Genomic DNA, 16,817 nt, shown 5'->3' on the forward strand with positions numbered 1-16,817 from the left:
AAAGCAGTGGATCGAGCTTTCAGTTTTGCGCAAATGCTGCCATCAATCCACGGTTTCTGGTTGGGGAAGGTTTTAATGGTCACTGTGGGTACAACACATGCTAATAAACTCACTCACCGAATCAGTGTATACATCGATGTTGTTCGGCGCTATCCGGCACATATCCCAGTCCACGTGATCGAAGCAATCTTGAAGCGTGTGAGGTGAGGAGTCTCCTCCAGTAAACATACAGTAATTAAACACAGGGAAACACTCTGACATGATTTCAGCTCCACACAGTGTGTGTGTGTGTTCTTACATAACAGAACCTTGAGATTTTCAAGGAACTCTTTGATCAAAAACTCCTCCTCTATATTATTTCCATCCTTTCCTCTTCTCAGAACTTCGTTAATGTTCCACTGGTCTCTGATTGACTACACGTGAGTCAGTGTCTTGTTTCTATGGTAACTGAAATGAAGCATAGCATATCGGTACTATTCATATCCCTGATATGAGGAGTTATGTGATCCTTATCATATCTATACAAAGTTTTCAAACTGTATTGTTCCTCTCTCTGCAGGGACAGAAAGGCCATCCAGGTCCTGCTGGTCAACCAGGAGATTCTGTGAGTATTCTGTTCTATCATATGGTATCAATAACTTCTGCTAACGATACATGAGCATAGGATAGCTCAGAATCTGGTCTGGTAAAGGCCTATTACAGATTGGGCAGCTTCCGCAAAGCACAGTTACATGAAACTTATTCTCATGAGTAACAGCTTCATATAGTTTTGCTTGTTTCAGTAGTTATTTTAACTGCCTTCTTTCTGTGTCTTTGAACTGGTATTAATGTGTCGGTCTTCCTGACTGCGTCCTCGGTCGAATATATACAGGTTAATTAAGAAACATTCCATGCAGCAGCTATAGAACACTTAGCAAATTCATTGGACCAGTGCCTTTAAAAGATTTTTGCAAATTGTTATGGGATATTAGAATCCCGTTGTCTTATCCTTCGTCATCTTCAACCTAAACTGTGTTTAAACCACTGCATACATCAGACAATAGACTCTCCATCTGTTTACCCAATGAAGCTGAAGCTATGGCTCGGCTGTCAGAACACATTGCTCCCTGAGGACCCAAACATGAATTCCTGAACAGAAAAAAATAAAAGAGGGAGGAGAGAGAGAGAGAGAGAGAGAGAGAGAGAGAGAGAGAGAGAGAGAGAGAGAGAGAGAGAGAGAGAGAGAGAGAGAGAGAGACAAAGGGAGAGTGGGAGGGAAGGAGAGAGATAGAGAGAAGGAAAAAAAAAAATATATATATAGCAAGAGAGAGCGAGAGAGAGATCCGAGAAGACAAATAAGTCCATTAGAAGGAGGAGGAGACTAAGCCTTGTCAGGGGAGGATGTTAAACATGAACACACTAGTTCTTAAGCAATCTTGGCCAGAGAAATGTAGTTTTTGGCAGAGCTTAAAGTGGGTCAAATAGTCTGGACAACCTAAGGTCACTTCTCCCAGGGAATCCAAAGAAATACTAAAAATAGCGTTTAGTGCGTTTACATTCACTAGAAAGAATGTGCAATGTGTAGTGTACTATCAGTACAAAGAGTCTTGAGTTCTCACTGACCACATGGCCTGAGCAGGAACATGATCTGCCTTAGTTAAAGTCTATACGTAGGGCCCAGAGTTGTTCCTGGTCAGGCTGATGTGGTCAGAAAATGTCCTAGTGATCTAGAGTATCACTGAGACTCTTTGGCTCTTCTGTTGCTGTATGCAACACTGGGCTCTCACAGCGATGTTCGTGTTTGGGTTTTCAGTGGGAAATTCAAATGCATGATGCATTAACATCATTGCCGGTAGTCTGTAATTACTTTGGTTGGCTCTCATTACAAATAAGCGGTAATGTTCCATTCTTTAAAAAAAAAACATGTTGTTCTTTGCATATATTTAAAGTTTTAAAAAATTAAGAATTTAAAGTTTCATGAAGGGATTAATTGAACATTTATTTCACCACATGGAAAATATTTTAGTGAAGGAAAGCCCCATGATTAACAGATTACTACTGTACAGTAGTCCAACTGTACGTGGTTCTACCACAACGTAAAACTACCCACTGGGAGTCAGTTGAACTTTGCTGTGGCTCTCCTGCCTTCCAAACGCAGTGCTGACGAAACAAAGGGTCTTTATGAAGTGTGTAGATGGAACCTTCTCCCTGTATTTCCCCCTCTTCCTGAACTCACACTGCTTCACTCCAACGACATGGAGGCTGAGAATGGCCCCCCTCTTTCATCTCAATCCTTCTCTCTCATCTCACTCACTCCTTCTCTCCTTTCCCTCTTTCTGCAGGGCGAGCAAGGGGCAGACGGAAGCCCAGGGGCCAAAGGTTATCCTGGCAGGCAGGTGCAGTAAATCTAGTGTCGCAGTGCTGGTAAAGCAGGGCTACACACACCATACAGTATATTAACAGCCGTAAGAAATAGAGAGGTGCTAACTAAGGCTAAGCTAAGCAGGGCTACACACACCATACAGTACAGTAACAGCTGTAAGAGAGAGAGAGGTGCTAGCTAAGGCTAAGATAAGCAGGGCTACACACACCATACAGTACATTAACAGCTGTAAGCGAGAGAGAGGTGCTACTAGCTAAGGCTAAGATAAGCAGGGCTACAGTACACACAGTAAACACACTCATGTCTAGTGTTCCGGTGCTGGATAAAGCTAAGGCTAAACACACTCCGCTCATAAGAGGCTAGAGTGAGGGATTGGGAGTGTAAACACTCTGGACGAGGTGGGCAGAGAGAATGAAAGGGTCTTTGAAAGAGCTGCAACACTGTAAGACTGTCAAAAGCACCTGTGGCAGGATTAGGGATATGATTCTTCGGTTTGCTGCCCCTGGATTTGCCATAGGCTTTTACTTAGTAGTCAATACCTTGACTGAACATGGAAATGCAATCAATCTGTGAGTAACGTTGCTGCTCCTCCCATGGAATGCGTTTCCTTAGGAGATCACACTGTGAGTTTCATGCAGCGCTGCCACTTCTGGGAATATCATTTGAATACGTTTTTAAAAGTCTCTCATTGACAAGTAGTATGTGGGTTTCTCCACGAGGTAAAACATGCTTCCTCTCTGCTGTCCAGAACAGAACGCATGTTTGTAACGCCGCCTACACACACGCACAGCTGCAGAATCACTCATAGCTCGGCTTGTTAGAAAATGTTTATGTTAGCTTAGAGTTCAGACCTGGGGCGGAGTGTTTTGTCTCTGTATCTTTCGTGCTCTTACCCTGTCATTGTTGTAACTCCCCAGATACACACACACACACACACACACACACACACACACACACACACACACACACACACACACACACACACACACACACACACACACACACACACACACACACACACACACACACACACACACACACACACACACACACACTGTTGTAACTCCCCAGATAAACATACATATACACACACACACACACACACACACACACACACACACACACACACACACACACACACACACACACACACACACACACACACACACACACACACACACACACACACACACACACACACACACACACACACACACACACACACACTGTTGTAACTCCCTAGCTAGACACACACTTCATACACCCACACACTTCAGACTGATGGATTAGGTTTTAGCACCCCCTACCAACTGTGGACTGTGAATCACTGGCTACAGTGAAGAGTTGAGACAGTGTGAATCACTGAACCAGCTGGTCTCCTGAGGAGTTGAGAAAGTGTGAATCACTGGATCAGTTGAGACAGTGTGAATCACTGGACCAGTTGAGACAGTGCAGATAGAGCCCATGTATGTTCATTAAGGTCTTCTCAACTTCAAGATTACCTAATGGAGATGTTCTATGAGTTCCAAACAAGACCGTCCCTCCACTAATCTGCATGCCTGTAAACACATGTTGGAAATATTCAGACAAAATGAATAATCATCAGTTAGTTATGATAGCACTATGTGAAAGCATAGTGAAGCACTAATCACAATTTGGGTCCAATCCACTTACAATTCTATCTGTTTTATGGACATTACACATGTAATGTATTGTATGCATTATGACATGCATTACGTAAATCCATTTGTAATGTAATTTGTTATGCTGTGCTCTGTAGGGTTTACCTGGGCCTGTTGGCATTATGGGGCCTAAAGGAGTCCGGGTGAGTCATCTAAAAAATGACATTAACAAAGTACTATCTCTGTTCTGTATAGGGTTGTTAATCAGTTGTCAAGATACTATATAACTTGACTGTGCTGTTTGTTCTGTTTTGAGTGTTTCTGTCTGATAAATGTGACAGATACAGAGCATCTGGAAAGTATTCAGACCCCTTGAATTTTTCCACATTTTGTTGCGTTTCAGGCTTATTCTAAAAAAATTGTTTTATTTTTTAAAATCTCATCAATTACACACAATACCCCACAATGACAAAGCAAATACATGTTTGCAAATGTATAAAAAAAAAATATATATATATCACATTTAAGTATTCACACCCTTTACTCAGTACTTTGTTGAAACACTTTTGGCAGTCTTCTTGGGTATGACGCTACAAGTTTGGCACACCTGTATTTGGGGAGTTTCTCCCATTCTTCTCTGCAGATCCTTTCATGCTGTGTCAGGTTGGATGGGGACCGTTGCTGCACAGCTATTTTCAGGTCTTTCCAGAGATGTTCGATCAGGTTCATGTCCGGGCTCTGGCTGGGTCACTCAAGGACATTCAGAGACTTGTCCCAAAGCCACTCCTGCCTTGTCTTGGCTGTGTGCTCAGGGTCGGTGTCCTGTTGGAAGGTAAACCTTTGCCTCATTCTGAGGTCCTGAGCGTTCTGGAGCAGGTTTTCATCAAGGACCTCTCTGTAATTTGCTCTGTTAATCTTTTCCTTGATCCTGACTAGTCTCTAAGTCCCTGCCGCTGAAAAACTTCCCCACAGCATGATGCAGCCACCACCATGCTTCACCGTAGGGATGGTACCAGATATGACACTTGGCATTCAGGCCAAAGAGTTCAATCTTGGTTTCATCAGACCAGAGAATCTTGTTTCTCATGGTCTGAGAGTCCTTTAGGTGCCTTTTGGCGAACTCCAAGAGGGCTGTCACTCTACCTTAAAGGCCTGATAGGTTGAGTGCTGCAGAGATGGTTGTCCTTCTGGAAGGTTCTCCCATCTCCACGGAGGAACTCTGCAGCTCTGTCAGAGTGACCATTGGGTTCATTGTCACTTCCCTGACCAAGGCCCTTCTCCCCCAATTGCTCAGTTTGGCCAGACGGCTAGCTCTAGGAAGTGTACCCTTTTGGTACTGTTCCTCAGATCTGTGCCTCAACACAATCCTGTCTTGGAGCTCTACGGACAATTCCTTCGACCTCATGGCTTGGTTTTTGCTCTGCCATGCACTGTCAACTGTGGGACCTTATATGGAGAGGTGTGTGCATTTCTAAATAATGTCTAATCAGCTGAATTTACCACAAGTGGACTCCAATCAAGTTGGAGAAACATCTTAAGGGTGATCAATGGAAACAGGATGCACCTCAGCTCAATTTCAGGAGTCATGGTTTTGGGTGTCAAGGCTCTGAATACTTTTGTAAATAAGGGATTCATGTTTTTTTATTTTGAATACAAACATTTCTAAAAAGCCTGTTTTCACTTTGTATTTATGGGATATTGTGTGTAGATTGATGATTTTTTTAAATGTTTAATCCATTTTAGAATAATTATGTAACTAAAAACACAATGGGTCTGAATTCTTCCTGAATGCACTGTATTTGTTTTTATAGAATGATATGTACCGAATGAACCTTACTGAATATTCACTGTTTGATATAATTTCTACTATGTTCTATTTACTTCCTGTATAAATACACTGCCAATACAGTCATATCATTGAAATATGTTTAGAAGATTCTTTATGACTTCTGTCAAGGTCAGAGAGCATCCCTGTCAACCAGGGTGCCTGCCCAAGGCATACTAAAACACAGTATGGTTTTTGCAGACAAAGAGTAAGGCCACACAGTCACATTATCTGTTTGTACAGTACAGTACACCCTATTCTAAAGATGACTTTGTTCCAGAGGTCTCTAGCCACTTGCTGTGTTAAATAAACTGTGAAAAGCATGTTAAATAAATCAACAAGACCAGAGCGGTCAAATAAAAAAGCCATAATGTAAACACCATTCGTCGAAAAAGCTGGCCCTGTTAACTCACCATGATTAAAATCACAGAGCTCTCTGTGGTGATGCTGGTACAACAAGAGATTTGAGGTGCTGTAAAAGTAATTAGCTTGTGTTGAAAAACTTTTCACCTGAATATCAATTGTTGTTGCTGGTGATATTTGTTGATATTTGTTGTTGTTATTGTTGTATTTGTTGTTGCTAGTATAGTACCAACAGCGATACCACCCTGCATCCTTCTGCTGGCTTTCATCTGAAGACCAACATGGTCCTGTTGACTCTTCAATATATTTTTTCCCTTTGATCAGCTCTTGTCCTCCAGTTCCCATATGCCTCCCTCTCCCTCCTCTCCCTCCTCTCCCCTCCCTCTCCCCCTCCTCTCCCCTTCCTCTCCCTCCTCTCCCCTTCCTCTCCCCTTCCTCTCCCCTTCCTCTCCCCTTCCTCTCCCCTCCCTCTCCCCTTCCTCTCCCTCCTCTCCCCTTCCTCTCCCCTTCCTCTCCCCTTCCTCTCCCCTCCCTCTCCCCCTCCTCTCCCCTTCCTCTCCCCTTCCTCTCCCCTTCCTCTCCCTCCTCTCCCCTTCCTCTCCCCTTCCTCTCCCCCTCCTCTCCCCCTCCTCTCCCCTTCCTCTCCCCTTCCTCTCCCCTTCCTCTCCCCCTCCTCTCCCCCTCCTCTCCCCTTCCTCTCCCCTTCCTCTCCCCCTCCTCTCCCCCTCCTCTCCCCCTCCTCTAGCCATCCTCTCCCCTTCCTCTCTCCTTCCTCTCCCCTTCCTCTCCCATCCCTCTCCCCTCCCTCTCCCCTTCCTCTCTCCTTCCTCTCCCCTTCCTCTCCCCTCCCTCTCCCCTTCCTCTCCCCTTCCTCTCCCCTCCCTCTCCCCCTCCTCTCCCCTTCCTCTCCCCTTCCTCTCCCCTTCCTCTCCCCCTCCTCTCCCCCTCCTCTCCCCCTCCTCTCCTCATCCTCTCTCCCTCCTCTCTCCCTCCTCTCCCCCTCCTCTAGCCTTCCTCTCCCCTCCCTCTCCCCTTCCTCTCCCCTCCCTCTCCCTCCCTCTCCCTCCTCTCCCCTCCCTCTCCCCCTCCTCTCCCCTTCCTCTCCCTCCTCTCCCCTTCCTCTCCCCTTCCTCTCCCCTTCCGCTCCCCTTCCTCTCCCCTCCCTCTCCCCTTCCTCTCCCTCCTCTCCCCTTCCTCTCCCCTTCCTCTCCCCTCCCTCTCCCCCTCCTCTCCCCTTCCTCTCCCCTTCCTCTCCCCTTCCTCTCCCTCCTCTCCCCTTCCTCTCCCCTCCTCTCCCCCTCCTCTCCCCTTCCTCTCCCCTTCCTCTCCCCTTCCTCTCCCCCTCCTCTCCCCCTCCTCTCCCCTTCCTCTCCCCTCCTCTCCCCCTCCTCTCCCCCTCCTCTAGCCATCCTCTCCCCTTCCTCTCTCCTTCCTCTCCCCTTCCTCTCCCATCCCTCTCCCCTTCCTCTCTCCTTCCTCTCCCCTTCCTCTCCCCTCCCTCTCCCCTTCCTCTCCCCTTCCTCTCCCCTCCCTCTCCCCCTCCTCTCCCCTTCCTCTCCCCTTCCTCTCCCCCTCCTCTCCCCCTCCTCTCCCCCTCCTCTCCTCATCCTCTCTCCCTCCTCTCTCCCTCCTCTCGCCCTCCTCTCCCCATCCTCTCCCCTCCCTCTCCCCTTCCTCTCCCCTCCCTCTCCCTTCCTCTCCCCTCCCTCCCTCTCCCTTCCTCTCCCCTCCCTCTCCCCTTCCTCTCCTCATCCTCTCTCCCTCCTCTCCCCCTCCTCTCGCCCTCCTCTAGCCATCCTCTCCCCTCCCTCTCCCTTCCTCTCCCCTCCCTCTCCCTTCCTCTCCCCTTCCTCTCCCCTCCCTCTCCCTTCCTCTCCCCTTCCTCTCCCCTCCCTCTCCTTCCTCTCCCCTTCCTCTCCCCTCCCTCTCCCTTCCTCTCCCCTTCCTCTCCCCTCCCTCTCCCTTCCTCTCCCCTTCCTCTCCCCTCCCTCTCCCTTCCTCTCCCCTTCCTCTCCCCTTCCTCTCCCCTTCCTCTCCCCTCCCTCTCCCCTTCCTCTCCCCTTCCTCTCCCCATCCTCTCCCCTTCCTCTCCCCTCCCTCTCCCCATCCTCTCCCCTTCCTCTCCCCTCCCTCTCCCCTTCCTCTCCCCTTCCTCTCCCCCTCCTCTCCCCTTCCTCTCCCCATCCTCTCCCCTTCCTCTCCCCCTCCTCTCCCCTTCCTCTCCCCCTCCTCTCCCCTTCCTCTCCCCCTCCTCTCCCCTCCCTCTCCCCTTCCTCTCCCCCTCCTCTCCCCCTCCTCTCCCCTTCCTCTCCCCCTCCTCTCCCCTCCTCTCCCTTCCTCTCCCCCTCCTCTCCCCCTCCTCTCCCCCTCCTCTCCCCCTCCTCTCCCCCTCCTCTCCCCCTCCTCTCCCCCTCCTCTAGCCCTCCTCTCCCCTTCCTCTCCCCTCCTCTCCCCCTCCTCTCCCCTCCTCTCGCCCTCCTCTCCCTTCCTCTCCCCCTCCTCTCCCCCTCCTCTCCCCCTTCCTCTCCCCTCCTCTCCCCCTCCTCTCGCCCTCCTCTCCCCCTCCTCTCTCCCTCCTCTCCCCCTCCTCTCCCCTTCCTCTCCCCCTCCTCTCCCCTTCCTCTCTCCCTCCTCTCCCCCTCCTCTCCCCTTCCTCTCCCTTCCTCTCCCCCCTCCTCTCTCCCTCCTCTCCCCCTCCTCTCCCCTTCCTCTCCCCTCCTCTCCCCCTCCTCTAGCCCTCCTCTCCCCTCCTCTCCCCCTCCTCTCCCCCTCCTCTAGCCCTCCTCTCCCCTTCCTCTCCCCTCCTCTCCCCCTCCTCTCCCCCTCCTCTCGCCCTCCTCTCCCCTTCCTCTCCCCTCCTCTCCCCTCCTCTCCCCCTTCCTCTCCTCCTCCTCTCCCCCTCCTCTCGCCCTCCTCTCCCCCTCCTCTCTCCCTCCTCTCCCCCTCCTCTCCCCTTCCTCTCCCCCTCCTCTCCCCTTCCCTCTCCCTCCTCTCCCCCTCCTCTCCCCTTCCTCTCCCCTTCCTCTCCCCTCCCTCTCTCCCTCCTCTCCCCCTCCTCTCCCCTTCCTCTCCCCTTCCTCTAGCCATCCTCTCTCCCTCCTCTCGCCCTCCTCTCCCCCTCCTCTCGCCCTCCTCTCCCCCTCCTCTCCCCTTCCTCTCGCCCTCCTCTCCCCCTCCTCTCGCCCTCCCTCCCCCTCCTCTCTCCCTCCTCTCTCCCTCCTCTCGCCCTCCTCTCTCCCTCCTCTCCCCTTCCTCTCTCCCTCCTCTCCCCCTCCTCTCCCCTTCCTCTCCCCTTCCTCTCCCCCTCCTCTCTCCCTCCTCTCCCCCTCCTCTCCCCTTCCTCTCCCCTTCCTCTAGCCATCCTCTCTCCCTCCTCTCGCCCTCCTCTCCCCCTCCTCTCGCCCTCCTCTCCCCTCCTCTCCCCTTCCTCTCCCCCTCCTCTCCCCTTCCTCTTGCCCTCCTCTCCCCCTCCTCTCGCCCTCCCTCCCCCTCCCTCTCGCCCTCCTCTCTCCCTCCTCTCCCCCTCCTCTCCCCCTCCTCTCTCCCTCCTCTCTCCCTCCTCTCGCCCTCCTCTCTCCCCTCTCTCCCTCCTCTCGCCCTCCTCTCTCCCTCCTCTCGCCCTCCTCTCTCCCTCCTCTCGCCCTCCTCTCCCCTCCTCTCCCCCTCCTCTCCCCCTCCTCTCCCCCTCCTCTCCCCCTCCTCTCGCCCTCCTCTCTCCCTCCTCTAGCCATCCTCTCTCCCTCCTCTCTCCCTCCTCTCCCCCTCCTCTCGCCCTCCTCTCTCCCTCCTCTAGCCATCCTCTCTCCCTCCTCTCCCCCTCCTCTCGCCCTCTCTCTCCCTCCTCTCCCCCCCTCCTCTCGACCTCCTCTCTCCCTCCTCTCCTCTCTCTCTCCCTCCTCTCGCCCTCCTCTCTCCTTCCTCTAGTCATCCTCTCTCCCTCCTCTCGCCCACCTCTCTCCCTCCTCTAGCCATCCTCTCCCCTCCTCTAGCCCTCCTCTCTCCCTCCTCTCTCCCTCCTCTCCCTCCTCTCGCCCTCCTCTCTCCCTCCTCTAGCCCTCCTCTCTCCCTCCTCTCTCCCTCCTCTAGCCCTCCTCTGTCCCTCCTCTAGCCCTCCTCTCCCCTCCTCTCGCCCTCCTCTCTCCCTCCTCTAGCCCTCCACTCTCCCTCCTCTCGCCCTCCTCTAGCCCTCCTCTCTCCCTCCTCTAGCCCTCCTCCCTCCCTCATCTAGCCCTCCTCTCTCCCTCCTCTCTCCCTCCTCTAGCCCTCCTCTGGCCCACCTCCCTCCCTCCTTTAGCCCTCCTCTAGCCCTCCTCCCTCCCTCCTCTAGCCCTCCTCGCTCCCTCCTCTAGCCCTCCTTTTTCCCTCCTCTGTCCCTCCTCCCTACCTCCTCTAGCCCCCCTCTAGCCCTCCTCTCTCCCATCTCTAGCCCTCCTCTAGCCCTCCTCTCTCCCTCCTCTCCCTCCTCTAGCCCTCCTCCCTCCCTCCTCTCTCCCTCCTCCCTCCCTCCTCTAGCCCTCCTCTCTCCCTCTAGCCCTCCTCCCTCCTCTAGCCCCCTCCCTCCCTCCCTCCCTCCCTCCCTCCCTCCCTCCCTCCCTCCCTCCCTCCCTCCCTCTAGCCCTCTTCTAGCCTTCCTCTCTCGCTCCTCCCTCCCTCCTCTAGCCCTCCTCCCTCTAGCCCTCCTCCCTCTAGCCCTCCTCTAGCCCCCCTCCTTCCCTCCTCTCTCCCTCCTCCCTCCCTCATCTAGCCCTCCTCGAGACCTCCTCTAGCCCTCCTCCCTCCCTCATCTAGCCCTCCTCTCTCCCTCCTTCCTCCCTCATCTAGCCCTCCTCTCTCCCTCCTCTAGCCCTCCATCAGTAAGCAGCCACCCTGGAATCATCAGAGATCCCTGACGTGAGGGTATGTGCCCTTGGACTACATCGTGGAAGGCAGCACCATGCAGTCCATGGGCATATACACTTGCCTCAAGGCTTTGTTCTTCACGAAGAGCCCCACCCCTGCGGCCAACAGAATCTCACCAAAAAGGACTAAAGCCACACTGATGTGATGAAACCAAAGAAGAGAGTTATAGAAATGTAATTGATCTCCTTTTTGTCCCTCATCCCTCTATTCTCCTCACCCCACTCTCTTCCCCCACCTCCTTCTTCACTATCCATTTCTTTATCTTGTCTCCTCTCCTCTGCTTTATTCCATGACCCTTATTTCACCTCCTCTCTCCCTTCAATCTCTCTCTGTTCTCCCCTGTCCTCCCACTCTCCTAATCCTCTTCCTGTCACCTATACACCTTTATCCCACCAATATTTCTGCAGGGTTTCATAGGAATCCCTGGGGTTTTTGGCCTTCCTGGACCTGATGGTGAGAGAGTAAGTAGTCCAGAATATCTCCTAGAATATGAAAATGAATAACTATACAACAACCTTTCTACCTCTTTGAATTACTTGTTTGGTGCATTACTGACACTAAAAAGAGACCACCTCTCTTAGTCCTATGGGAGGGGTACACAGTAGCTGAAAACCCTCCTGTGGGCATTATTATCAGTCAGGATGATCAGATCTAACCCTTAGTGAGTTTAAATGATTGTGAAATAGAGATGCTTACACTGGATGAAATGCTAGCAGTAAGATGACTGGAGTCATCCCCCAATACAGGATCAAGTGCTGGTGGAATTCCAGCCATCCCTACTCTTTGGATAATAGTCAGGAGATGGGCTAACACTAAGAAGACTCATTTTCCCAGAACCCCCCCAGGCCACTGGAGTAGAATTGTAGGCTATATTAGAGAGTATTTTTGGACATGCTTGCACTAGCTTACATTTGATACAGTATGTGTATTGGTTCTAGTATGCTACCTTAAAGAAACAGTCATAATCTGCTTGTAAAATAAATATTACATTATTATTGACATTTACCTCTTCTTTTGCTGTTCCCCTCCTCTCTTTTTTCTTTTCCCATCCTTCTCTCTTTCTCTACTTCCTCAGGGAATCCCTGGTGTTCATGGGAAGAAGGGCAAGATGGGTAGGCCGGTAAAGATTTCTCTCAACATACCTTTTTATAGAGAATGCAATAATACCATGAAATCATCTTTTCCTTTTTTCACCTTCTGTCATACCTTAAAGGTCAATTCCACCACTTTTCAACCTCATTTTCATTATCTCCAGCACAATACCAGTGTCAACATATGTAAAAACAGATGGATTTTTATGTTTTGTAGGGGGAAAAAAAATCTAAAGTTTAGAAGTTCACCAAAAGTTAAAGCGGTGACGCGGGGAGCAGGAAAGTACCCTCCCTTGGTCCAGGAACATGTTGCAGGTTGAAACTCACCAGTTTTTACTTCTAATACTACCCTGTGATGTCACAGAGAAGCATTTTTTAAAGGGCCTTTCTTCTAATATTTTTAACCACCGACCATAGAAACAAGCTGTTTTCACATGTGTAGATACTGGTTTGGTGATGGAGATGATGAATATGAGGTTGAAAAGTGGCAGAATTGCCCTTTAAAGATACAGCTAGGGTAATTCAGTGAGAATGGCATGGCTATTATTCAGAGGAACAGTCTTGAGCGTGTATGGGGGCATCTTGGCTATAACCATACATCAGTGATACATGTTGTGGTAGCCTCCACACAACCACAATGGAAGACTGTTGAAGACTGTTGTCTTTTCACTCTTGAGATGGCTGGCTACACCTTGAACCTCGAGTCTGTCTGCATATTTCCACTAGTCTATACAGTATATCATTTAGAATAGGATGAGATCTCAACGGACTACAACTAGGACACTATTGGCAACTATCCCATTGATTATACACTGAGTTTGCAAAACATTAAGAACATGACATGCTCTTTCCATGATGTTGTCTGAACAGGTGAATCCAGGTTAAAGCTATGATTCCTTATTGATTGCACTTCTTAAATCCTCTTCAATCAGTGTAGATGAAGGGGGGGAGACAGATTAAATAAGCGTTTATAAGCCTTGAGACAATTGAGACATTGATTGTGTCTGTGTTATTCGAAAGTCTATTACATTGGACTATAACAAAGCCTTTTACATTAGACTATAACAAAGCCTTTTACATTAGACTATAACAAAGCCTTTCACATTAGACTATAACAAAGCCTTTTACATAAGACTATAACAAAGCCTTTTACATTAGACTATAACAAAGCCTTTTACATTAGACTATAACAAAGCCTTTTACATTAGACTATAACAAAGCCTTTTACATTAGACTATAACAAAGCCTTTCACATTAGACTATAACAAAGCCTTTTACATTAGACTATAACAAAGCCTTTTACATTAGACTATTACAAAGCATTTTACATTAGACTATAACAAAGCCTTTTACATTAGACTATAACAAAGCCTTTTACATTATACTATAACAAAGCCTTTTACATTAGACTATAACAAAGCCTTTTACATTAGACTATAACAAAGCCTTTTACATTAGACTATAACAAAGCCTTTTACATTAGACTATAACAAAATCTATTACATTAGACTATAACAAAGCCTTTTACATTAGACTATAACAAAGCCTTTTACATTAGACTATAACAAAATCTATTACATTAGACTATAACAAAGCCTTTTACATTAGACTATAACAAAATCTATTACATTAGACTATAACAAAGCCTTTTACATTAGACTATAACAAAGCCTTTTACATTATACTATAACAAAGCCTTTTACATTAGACTATAACAAAGCCTTTTACATTAGACTATAACAAAGCCTTTTACATTAGACTATAACAAAGCCTTTTACATTAGACTATAACAAAGCCTTTTACATTAGACTATAACAAAGCCTTTTAAATTAGACTATAACAAAATCTATTACATTGGAACAATGTTTAGTGCAGTGGAGGAACTTTTGGTTTTGGAATTCCAGCCCAGCTAGTCACAGACCAGGGAAGTATTTTCATTGGCGCCTGTATGGGGATTTCCAATTCTCCCATCAACATATTGAGATGTGCTTACATGGAAAGTCCTGATGTTCCAAATGACTTATGTAATAGAGATTTCTTCCCAAGCACAGTTTTACAATGTTACATGGTAAAGTGGGTTATTAAGCTGACGATGGTCAGTGAACGACAATTGAAGCTGGCACAGACTATAAATAGCTGTTGAGGTAGCCTCGCTGTTAAGAGCATTTGGCCAGTAACCGAAAGGTAGGTTAGGTGGAAAATCTGTTGATGTGCCCTTGAGTAAGGCACTTAACCCTAATTGCTCCTGTGAATCACTCTGGATAAGAGTGTCTGCTAAATTAGTAAGATGTCATTTTTTTTATGAGGAGAGTGCAACTTTAGCATTTGATGACGGCATCTCTCTGTGTGTTTGTTTCTGTGGTGCCGTACCAACCCTTCTCCTTCTCATCTTCAGTAGCTACTTTTTCCTTACATTGAGTCGTCTAAACATTCTGTGTGTTCACAGTTACTAGCGTAATGTTCTCTGAGTGGCACTTGCATATGACAGAGCTAATCTAATCTGGGATCAGACATATTACCTTTCCAGCAGATGTCGTACTACCTGCAATCTTTCAAGTACCATCTTTGAGTTAAAACAACTTAAGAGCTGCGGAGTAGCTATGTTTTAGTTTAAACCAACACTATTATAATGTTTGGGTAAAAGCGCCATTTTGCACATTTTCGAAGGCATCACATTGCAGCAATTACCAATGTATGACTTTCACCAGATGTTTTACTGATGCTTAACTCAACACTCTGCCTGCCACACACATTCCATCCTTCTGAATAATATCTCCTGCAATAGAAACGGCTGGTAATATCACCATCGCTTCATCTAATATGACATTTTCCATCCTCACTCTGTGGGCCTATGAGACCTCTACTACTAGTACCATTAATCATACAGGCACAGTCTATACAGTAACTGCAGTAACTACAGTAGCTACAGTAGCTACAGTCTATACAGTAACTACGGTAACTACAGTAGCTACAGTAGCTACAGTCTATACAGTAACTACAGTAGCTACAGTAACTAAACTCTATACAGTAACCACAGCCTATACAGTAACTACAGTAACTACAGTCTATACAGTAACCACAGCCTATACAGTAACTACAGTAACCACAGTCTATACAGTAACCACAGTCTATACAGTAACTACACTCTATACAGTAACTACAGTCTATACAGTAACTACAATCTATACAGTAACCACAGTCTATACAGTAACTACACTCTATACAGTAACTACAGTCTATACAGTAACCACAGCCTATACAGTAACTACAGTCTATACAGTAACCACAGCCTATACAGTAAATACAGTAACTACAGTCTATACAGTAACCACAGCCTATACAGTAACTACAGTACTTCTGTGATGGAGAAGGGCCAAGGCTGAAGCTGAAGCTACAGCAAGGTGTTGTTGACCTTGGCATTGTGACAAGCAGCACACGTTGAGCGTGTGGCCTAGCGGAAACCTCAGCCTCCCAGAGCCTCAGTGTAGCCTATCATAGCGTCACAGCTCTTGTTCTCTGGTGTTATAATGGAACAGATGGAGCCAGGAGGAGGAGGAAAGGAAAGAGCCCAGTCAGCAGATCCCGGGCCAGCCAGTCAGTCCCCAGGCTGCTGGTTAGGGCTCCTGCCAGCGAGGCTCAGTGCAGCACGCGCACTCCCAAACATTCAGCCATGGAATTTCCTGCCGCTGCGCACGCACACAGTCTCTAGGAATAAAGAGTCCAAGGAGCTTGTTTACAGCATGCTGCTTGACGTGCTGCTTGACGTGCTGCTTGACATGCTGCTTGACATGCTGCTTTTCGTGCTGCTGGACGTGCTGCTGGACGAGCTGCTTGACATGCTGCTTGACGTGCTGCTTGACGTGCTGCTCGCTTGCTTGGGGTTTATTCTGCAAACCTCTTTGACAGGGATGGAGTTTGTCTACTGAGTGCTGACATTGTGTTTTGTTTATTTTCCGCACATCCAGAAGTGCAGTGTGGGTAAACATAAAGGAGAAGTAAAGAATCAATAAATGAATACTGTAGTTACTAGAAGGGAAATTAAGTAATCACTCATTATCTAAACTCATTGAGAAGTGCATCACTATTATTTTATCTGCTGATGTGCTGAACTGAACTGTAAGCAAAACCACGCAGCAAATACTGCATTGTAACCAATGTGCATGCCGTAATACTTTAGCTTTGTGTCTACTATACAGCCACACCATTATGGTTTATACTAGGAAGCCCAATATTCCAAGAACATATTCTTATGGTCAACGACTCTGGGTGTGGGAAAGTAATGGTATGTAATGATATGGTTGGCCATGCCAAGCATTATGGTTCAATACCATTATTTTTAGTACAAATGTGTTGCTTTGCAGAATGGTTTTGTTTCAATCTGTTTCTTCCATAGTGTTTAACAGCTCTCTGCCACTCCGGTACAGAGTGATAACATGCCTACTCTCTTTGTGTTTGTGTACTCAGGGGTTTGCTGGGGACTTTGGCGAGCGGGGACCACCAGGACCAGACGGAAACCCAGTAAGTGAAACAGCAGAGATGACTGTTCCCCTGGCCATCACTTCAGACCTATGTTCAGATAATATGTTTTCTTTCAAATACTTATGTTGTGCTCTATTGAGCATAACTGGCACAATGGAATGAATGGAATAGTCCCA

At 48.1% G+C, this 16,817-nt stretch overlaps 1 protein-coding gene across 2 annotated transcripts in view; it reads left to right on the plus strand.

Moving 5' to 3' along the window:
- The window catches only part of LOC118357967 (collagen alpha-1(XXVII) chain B-like), a 119,623-nt gene that overhangs the window by 57,658 nt on the left and 45,148 nt on the right, over nucleotides 1–16,817 (plus strand). For both annotated transcript variants that reach the window (XM_052479147.1, XM_052479148.1), the window contains 6 exons: nucleotides 560–604; nucleotides 2,322–2,375; nucleotides 4,143–4,187; nucleotides 11,479–11,532; nucleotides 12,147–12,191; nucleotides 16,627–16,680. In XM_052479147.1, the coding sequence (XP_052335107.1) occupies nucleotides 560–604; nucleotides 2,322–2,375; nucleotides 4,143–4,187; nucleotides 11,479–11,532; nucleotides 12,147–12,191; nucleotides 16,627–16,680 (297 nt within the window). The remainder of the gene's footprint in view (nucleotides 1–559; nucleotides 605–2,321; nucleotides 2,376–4,142; nucleotides 4,188–11,478; nucleotides 11,533–12,146; nucleotides 12,192–16,626; nucleotides 16,681–16,817) is intronic.

Source organism: Oncorhynchus keta, chromosome 25, assembly GCF_023373465.1.
Source record: "Oncorhynchus keta strain PuntledgeMale-10-30-2019 chromosome 25, Oket_V2, whole genome shotgun sequence".
NCBI lineage: Eukaryota > Metazoa > Chordata > Actinopteri > Salmoniformes > Salmonidae > Oncorhynchus > Oncorhynchus keta.